We start from the raw sequence: 8,983 nt of genomic DNA on the forward strand, positions 1-8,983 counted from the left end.
GTAAAGAAATGTACGGTCAGGCTACAACTAATGTAGAAGTGTAACTCAAATCCGATTGAAAAGAAACGGACTGGTTCTCCCGGCGAAGATAGGTCCAAAAACATCCACGAAAACAGATACTCAACTAAAAATGAAAGGACTAAATATTTGCTTTAATAAACACACTCAGGCAGGCTACATGTCCAAATAAAACCATAAGAAAAAGTTCAAAACCAAGTTTATAACCATAACTTTAGACCCTAAAAAGGGTAAAAAACATCTATTCTCTTACAAAGAGAGCCCAACGCAGAAATGCTGCATTTTTTCTAAGTTTGCTTTATACCAGCTTAGAAAACTCTAAACCACCTGGGAGGAAAAGTCCAACCATCATCTTTCCCAATAAGGCCTTTTGATTTTTCGTTTAGATGCGTCTTGCATAAAGTTCCTTTGATTAAACATTAGGGACATCTACAGGCACTGCAGACCAAACGCCATGTTTGTATTGCTATGTAGACACGCTGAAACAGCAGGGAGGGAAACTCGTTATCAATAAGGTGAGCCCTAAGCAACCTTCAGCTGGGGGGGTTTAACATGGGCTCATTCTGGTTTAAGGATAACAAACTTTGGTTTAACGAATGGATTTCCCTCTCATGTGTTCTTGATCTGACAGGAACCAAGAAGTGTCGACAGCTTTACCACAAATCAAATGAAATCCCACCAGAAATGATAGATTTTACAAAGAAGGGGGTTAAAATAACACTTCTTAGGCAACAGGGTGATGAGCCAACAAGCCGTTTCTCAATGAAAACTCACTAAAGTAAAACTGACTCTGCAGCAGTTTGATTTCTTTTTTTTTTCAGATTATCTTTCAGCTAAAGTTTTAGGTTCCGCCCACAGCCGCTCCATCCATGACCTTTTGTATCAGACGCCAAATCCAACCTTTGCAGCTTTTTGTCCAGTTTTCTTTGGTAGGAAATAGAGCCGCCTGTCGTGGGAGGTTCTACACCGACGCTACGATTCAAACCCCAACAGGAGGAGCTTATTTTAGTTTAATCACTGTTAACTGTGAGGACCTGTAGGTGTTTGGCTTAAATGAAGCAGGTTTCTCAGCAGGAGGTCAGAGGTCACCCTTAATCCATCTCCATCCAGGAGTAAAATAGTCAGCTGAACGGAACAGGGACCAGGTTCATGATGGAAATATGGTTTAAAATAAAGCTTTTAGAGAAGAGACACTAATTTATGACCATTTATATGGTCATAATTAAGTGTGACCATATAAATATCTACATATATGTAGATATCATGATTCTTTAATATATTTAAGTCAGAGGAAATGTGCGATGGTCTGTTTACAGATCCAAGATGGAGGAGGTGAGGGAAGTCTATGGAGAGAATTTTGGTCCATTATTGTTGAAATTTCAAACATTTCTTAATAAAAAAAAGTTTTGAAAGTTCTTTATTTTCTTTCTTTTTTTTTTATGTAATACCTTTTTTTTAACCTAACATTTTCAACTTTTATCAAATTTATCAGATTTAAATTTTACAGATCAGGTTATTTTCCCACCTAAGGGCAGGCTCTGTAAAACTTAATCTGAATTTTGCTCTGTTGATAAAACTTCAGAAAAATAAAAATAATAAAATCTGCTAAAGCTAAATTAAAGACATTTTTTAATGACAAGAGGTTTTTCAATGTTTTGTTTCTGGGTTGCTTTTTTTCCCCCCATTTACAAACTGTGTCCCTTTCCAACATAAATAGTGGAACAAAATTCCCCCCCTAGAGGCTTTTAGTACTAAGTTCCAGTCCTTTAAAATGTTTAGCAAACATTTTAGACCAGTTTCCAGCAAACATCGGGCTCATTTCAAACCATTTCAGGGAATTTCGAGCATTAGTGTTCATCCAGGGGACGTTTGACTGAAGGAGAAGAGTTTTCTTTTATTATCAGCTAAATACTGACTGAAATCTTTAACCTTTAAAGAAGTGAGAAATAATCAGAAACCTCATTCTAGAAAAGTAAAAACTGTATTGAAATATAAAACTGAATAATTGAGGACGATAAAGAATAAAATTCACCACTGAAGTCTGTTTTTTGTGCAGCTCATTAAAACTCCTCCATCCTAAGGCCGTGGTCTTTTTAAACCCTGGGTAATCAGAGAGTCATAACCAGAGCAGGAACTCATGTGACGCCCGCCGGTAACCTCACATCAGTGGAACCACTAACTGAAGCGAGCCCTTGATGCTATGCGGGACCCAACGGCCCCGCTGTGCAAAAGTCTAACAGGATCCAGATGCTTTCAGCCTCCTGCGCGCTGCAGCAGACCATTTCTTCACCTTCGGCCAGCTGCCGTCCTCCGGCTCCTCATTCCACGGCGGCGGCGCCGTTGCTGCTGCTGGCCTTCACGCTGGCCCTGCTGATGTGCAGCCAGGGCAGTTTGGCACAGTTCTTAAAGAGCTGCTCAATGGCGATGTGACGCACATGCAGCTCTGACGCCAGGGCGTCCTTCTCCTGCACAGCAGCTGTCAGCTCCTCGAAGACCTCTATGGAGGCGGGAAGTCATCGACACAGGAGGTTAAGATTTATCCGGGAGAATCTGATCCTATTTCTAAGAAACAAAACTTACTTTCAATCTGCTTCAGCAGTCGTCCGTTCAGCTGATGGAGCTCATCCGTGTTCATCTTAGTCACTAGGAGAGAAACGCCGTATAGAGGGTTAGAAACTATCAGACCGATCTACAGAATCTGTCGCCATTCATGGCATTAGAGTTAAATCAGCACCTTCTGCTACAACTCTGGTGATGTAAAGGGCTGGTTATACTCCCCGCAGTGTGTCGCAGTGAGCTTGTCACAGATATTTTTGATTTATGCCCAATATCGAAGCGTGGTCTGCGCTATGTTATTCCACGCCACAACGCAAGAGGGACAATCAGGAACTAGCTGTGGGTCTAGATACGGCCGAGGCGGCGAGGAAGTGGGGGCAAGTTTGTGCGACAATGGAGGGACATGAGGGCGAAAAAGAGCGGGGATCCAGGAGGAAAAAGGGTCCCAGCGTTCTCGCCAACCAGGATGATGACGCAAATATTTCTTTAACGCCCCTTTTTCCCCTGACGATGACGAGACGATGGCGCACAAAAATTGTTTCCAAAAAATAAAAATATGACAAGACAAAAAAATTATTTCCGTCAACGACACCAAGACCAGACGAAATATACAAGCCATGGACGAATGGACATAAAAAAATGTTATTGTTTATAATTAATTTGTAATTGTTAATATAAGTGTTTCTTTAACGTCATAGAAGATTATGCGTCGTTGCCCTGTTTGTCCCTACACGGCGCCTGTCCCACAGTGCCTTGCGCCGCTCACTCAGTAGTAGCAGAGGGCTTATGCTGGTCACTGGTAGTACCTAAACGTGGCTTGCTCAACTACCCAGTCATGGCGTCGGGCTCAGATACTGGTGTACAGTTTGTTGAAGGAGCTGGGCGAAAACAACGCCTGAACGTATGGAGCCATTTCGTGTACAACGCGAAGGAAAACAAAACAACTTGCATGATAATGACTGACACCACAGCCAAGTCAGACATTGGGGAAGGACAGGAAGTCTGTTTGCAGAGATGTTGGGAGCCCCCCCCACCGTACAACCCTGACACCAAAGAGCAGAAAGCCCTGGAGAACTCCATGGAAAAGTGGATGGGGCGTTCTGGCCTGCCTGCAAGGCCTATTCAGGATAAAGACTTTGTGGATATGATGAAACAAGCTGACAAAAGTTTCAATGTGTGCAGTGGGATATATTTAAAAAGAGAATCGGTCTGTGGAGAAATTTTACTATTTACAGTGTTGACTAAAATGACTCAAATTTGACTAAGACTAAAATAGATTTTCATCATTTAGACTAAGACTAAATTGGGAAGGCAATGACTAAATATGACTAAGACTAAATTTAAAAAAGCTGAAGAAATTAACACTGGTTTTCGCGCAGCTTGATCTTCTAGCTGGTCCATCTTCACGTGGTTTTCCACAATGGCGGTCATACAAACAAAACAAGTTGGTAAGGTACCAAAGAAGAAATATGCAAAGTGTAGAGCGGATGTAGAATTGACCAATCGGAGGCCTACTGTCTACATTCACCTATAGTTTTGGAGAGGTGCAGCAGAGTGTCTGCAGAAGGGGCGGGGCATATCTGCGTTCACTGCGACACACACAGACGACCTGGATTCTGAGTATAATTCAGCCTTCAGAGTTAAGACGTTAAGCAGAGAATGTTCTGTATGAGACAAAAGGAGAATACCTGTATTTCTTTCTCTAAACTTTCTACTTTGACTGAGTGGAAGAGAAAATCTACACCTCTTTAGTCTAATGAGCAGAAAGTATAAAAGGTTTCGACTGATTTTCCTTACGTTCTTCTCTGCTGTGGCCCTGGCGTCTCTGCTGCCTCTGTCCTGAAGGCTGCGTCCAGCCGTGTCCATCCTTCCTTCCGTCTCTGCTCCAACCTTCGCTTTGAGACGCACGCAGGAGATCCACCTCCTCGGCCGTTTGTCTCTCCAGGCCCGTTTCTTTGGCCCTGTCCCAGCAGGGGGCGTAGCGCGGCACCTGAGCGTCAGACTGCGGCAGCAGCTTGCGCTCGCCCTGCTGGCTGTAACAGAGGAGCTTGGCCCCCCGTCTGCCGCAGCCGTTGGAGGAGAGCGAGTCTTTATTCTGGGCAAACTGGATGATGCTGGTCAGTTTCTGGCTGAGGGCCAGCTTCATGCCCTCATAGGCGCTTCTGGACACCTTGGAATGGGACAGCTTCTGATTGGCGATCAGGTGGCATTTCTCAAAGCAGTCTCTGTGGCCCCGCAGCGACTTGGAGTGCAACAAGGATGCAGAGGAGACACCTGCATTCAAACAGACAGGAAGAGTCCATCACTGATGACATGGAGGGATACTTGTTTCAGGCAATGAACACGTTTCATAAACGGAAATCTGATAAAAAAATATATAAAGAAAAGCAAAGAAATGAAACATTTTAATGAAAAGTTTTGAGAATTATTTAGATGTTTTCTCAGATTATTTTAAAGTTCATAAAGTATAAGATTTTTTTTGTATTTAATTTTCAATTCAATTCAAATTGACTCTTAGTTTTTACTGTACTTATTGCTTTAAAAATATGATTTAAAATCCTAATCCACAAACATCCTCATTCACATTTTCCCCTACATTTTCACGTTATGATATATGTTTACATTATTTATTGGCTGCATATAAAAATATCAAAGATATTTTCCATTTGAACATAGATATGAAATAATACAATATAACATACAATAACTTAAATTATATCATTGTACTAGGTTACCAAATCAATTCAGTTTAGTCTGTCCAATAAGCTGCCTGTAGTGTCTTTAAAGGTCCAGCAGGTGTCAGTATTCTGTGAGACAGTATCAATGCAGCATCAATCCAGTTTGGCAACATGTGGAAACACTTGAAGATGCCTTATTAATCCATAACTAGGTTTCAGCTTTCAAAAACCTACAATTCAGCGACAGAGTTGATTCCTTTCCGCTATCATCACAACCCCCACCCCCTAACAAGGGAACAGAAAACCTCGCTAGTTCAGCCAGGCCAATAATTCCCTCCAATGACCCCCTTTCAGAGACATAGACAGGTATTGGGTATTACAGGCTAACAAAGAACCCAAACGACCATATAATCTAAGCGGTGGACCCGTTCTTCTGATTCAATTTGCATGATTTTTAAGCCTTTGTTTTTGGTTTACTCTACTCTATAAAGCCTCAAACTCAACGCTATATGTCACATTTTGAATTGAAAAAGCTTCCTGGATGGGAAGGGAAACGTCTTCAAACTTGGAAACAAAGTCCAGGGGATTGTTTTTTAACTTTTTTGGAATAACTACTTAGTGTTGTTATTCCAAAGGTTTCCATGTTTAGCCTGACCTGCTGTTGTCTTTCTGTTAAGCCTGAATACATAAGCTGAGGAATAATGCAAAATATATAAAAAACAAAGATGCTGTTAAGATGGGAGGGAAAAGACCTGCTGTGACCTGCTGTTGTCTTTCTGTTAAGCCTGAATACATAAGCTGAGGAATAATGCAAAATATATAAAAAACAAATGAGGGCATGAAGCTGGCCCTCAGTCAGAAACTGACCAGCATCATCCACACCCCTAAAAGTTTCCTAATTTTAAAGCAATAAAAGCCATCAACTTTAAAGCCGTTTTTCAGCAATCCTCTCGTCTGGAGACGGTGCGAACATCATAAAACAAAAAGCCATCCTCGCCTGTTCAGGTGACGTCCCACAGCAGACAGAAAGTAGAGCAACTGTGAGATAAACGGGAGGCAAAGTGGGCCGCTTTACGAACCGAGGGAAGCTGAAGGTGAAAGCTGTATGAGTGCGTGAAGCTACAGAGAAGGAGGTGTGATAAACAGCAGATTGTCTCTCATGGCCTACTTTTCTCAGCAGGCAGAGGAACGTGTTGCAGCCAAAGTTGATCATAATAAGCAGCTGATGTTTAAATTGTTAGAGCAGCTCATTGCAGTACGTTTAGCTAACGGTGGACATGGTCATAAATGTTTAGGTCTCCACTGAAAATAGTCAGGAATGGAGAGCAGGACCTTTTAAAATGACGCACTAATCAAATTTATACAAATAAGTAATTTCTGATTTTAATTTATTAAAAGTATCTATTTTTAGATTAATTGAGAAATGGAAAAAAAATCAGTAGATTAGTCAAGTAGTGAAATAATCCAAAGCTTCAGCTGTAAAAACATTAAACTTCCATGCTGCTTCATTTCCACTTCTAGCTGAGGAACCAGATTAAGGTAACTGGGTTCATGCGTCTCCTCCTCAGCTGCTCCACCAGTAAGCGCTTGCTGGGATTAGACCTCCTATTAATAGTTTCATGAGGAAGTGGGGAGAGAATCATAAATGAGTCACAATAAACATTACACAAGTGATTAATTTATGTTTTAAAATGAACAATGGACTATAAAATTAGTAGCCATTGCTTAGTTTAGACCATTTAGTGTCACTAATGGAGCTGCTGGATCTCTGCAGCTTTAATGATTAATTTAAAACCAAACTATTTCTGTGGTTCAAGATCAAATTTCCTGATTTATTGATAGACTAAAATGGTTATACTGTTTATACTATATGCTCCCGTTTGGTAGAATTGTAATATAAAAAATGTTCTGGGCGTTCTTTGGTGGCGCAGTGGTTAATGCACACGACCCATGCACGGAGGCCTTAGTCCTCAATGCGGCCGACCTGGGTTCGCATGTCTCTCCCCCTTTCTCATACCCCCTTTCCTGTTAGCCTACTGTCCAAAAAACAAAAACAAGAAAATGAGCCATAGTACAGTAAAAACCAAAAATAATAAATAAAAAAGTCAATTCCTTTACTCAGAGGTGCCGTATTGGGGGTGGGTGGAAATGTACGATGATTCTAAGGGCCCTTGACTGAGCCCAAAAGAAAAGATTTGTCCAGCTATATTTTTCGTGAAATTGTTTGGTCATCAGGTCCTGCCGGCATCGTATCAGGGCTCCCCGTCTGTCACCGGCAGTTCGTTCGTACTGGGGCTTAAATGCCACACAAACGTATTTGGCGTAGTGATAATCAAGGAAAACAAAAAAATAACAACAAAATGTGTAAATAAGCAGCAGTGTGGTAAAACCATGCATGGCTGAAAAGTGCGGCACCCCAAAGTCTGAGGCCGTCTCTCAATTTACAAGAACATGAGTACGGACTCCTTGCCAAGTATGTTCTTGAGAAGAACACAGGAAAGTGTGGACTCTGGGAGAACGGAACAGAAGCGTACTGATGACGTCACCACCCGCTCGGCTCCTCTGGAGCTGCATTTCACCTCCTGTTATTAATAGTCTCTAGCTAATAATACATTCTGACTCTTTTCATTTATTGGGTGAATAATAATAAACACAGTCAGATAAACACAAATCAAATGAAAATTTTAACAAAAAACAAAAAAAAATCACCATCAAGGCCAGCGGTCCTTCACACGGTCCAGCGGTCCTTCACACGCCAGCGGTCCTTCACACATACTTTTATTGAATAACGGCAACATAAAAGAGAACTTTAAACTTAATACTCTGAGCTCTGTGAGCGCTGCATTGAAAGCTGTTGCTGCTGCAGTGCATGCTGGGACAGCTGTCAATCTCAAGAATAGACAAGTCTGCTTTGATGCATGCTGGGTAAATAGGGAGGGGTGAGAACAACTTCAGGAGATTTCATCTGTTCTCAGGCTGCTGTTCTTGTGAATTCGAAACAGCACTAGTGCTGAGGCTGATGACGTTTTACAAGTACATGAGCACATGAGAACCCACAAGTACACATATTGAGAAATGGCCTGGGTTTCAAAAAAGAACAGAAAGGAAGGAGAAAGAGGAGTGAGGCGTCCAATATGGTGACCAAGTTTTCCCGTCTTCTCGTTTTTTGCAGAAAGGTTTCTAACTGAATAGTTCAAATTAACGATAGATTATTATTAACCTGTTGAATAAAATAAGACAGCTATCTGCTGGATACAACTACCTAGTTATTCTTCCTCAATGTCGGGGGGGAATCGCATCATTAATGATGCTGCCCAGCTGGGTGCTGTCTGAAACGGAGCACGACTGTAAGTTTATTATTTTGATGTATTTCTTTTTATGTTTTCAAGAAAAAATAAATCAAGATTCATCCGGCATTTATTGAGCCCATTGTGTGTCTGTAAATAACACCAAACAACTAAGCCAGAAGCTCACAGGGCTGAGCAGTTACCTCTACCAACCAGACCAGGCAACAGCAAAACAGCAGTTATCAGAGGGTTAATATCAGCTAAACGCTAGTAGATGTTTAGCAGGATATTTGCATGAAATAACTGTCCTTCTCCCTCCTTCATCATGTAAACTGATGATCCACCAGCAGCCCTGGTTGGTCAGCTGGTTTTCCTTGGACTAGGGCTACCAGACCTCCTCTTTTTCCCGGACATGTCCTACTTTTCATACCTAAAAGAATGTCC

The 8,983-nt window shown here is 41.6% G+C and overlaps 1 protein-coding gene across 1 annotated transcript in view; it reads right to left on the bottom strand.

Moving 5' to 3' along the window:
• Positions 1–1,697: 1,697 nt before the first annotated feature.
• The window catches only part of LOC107093965 (chromosome unknown open reading frame, human C21orf91), a 23,296-nt gene continuing 16,010 nt past the window's right edge, over positions 1,698–8,983 (bottom strand). Inside the window, exons 5-7 of the mRNA XM_015389340.1 lie at positions 4,372–4,849; positions 2,599–2,661; positions 1,698–2,515 (exon numbers count right to left, since the gene is read on the bottom strand). Coding sequence (XP_015244826.1) covers positions 2,337–2,515; positions 2,599–2,661; positions 4,372–4,849 — 720 coding nt within the window. The 3' untranslated portion in view covers positions 1,698–2,336. The remainder of the gene's footprint in view (positions 2,516–2,598; positions 2,662–4,371; positions 4,850–8,983) is intronic.

The sequence above is a fragment of the Cyprinodon variegatus genome, unplaced genomic scaffold, assembly GCF_000732505.1.
Source record: "Cyprinodon variegatus isolate N-32 unplaced genomic scaffold, C_variegatus-1.0 Scaffold455, whole genome shotgun sequence".
In the NCBI taxonomy this organism is placed as follows: domain Eukaryota; kingdom Metazoa; phylum Chordata; class Actinopteri; order Cyprinodontiformes; family Cyprinodontidae; genus Cyprinodon; species Cyprinodon variegatus.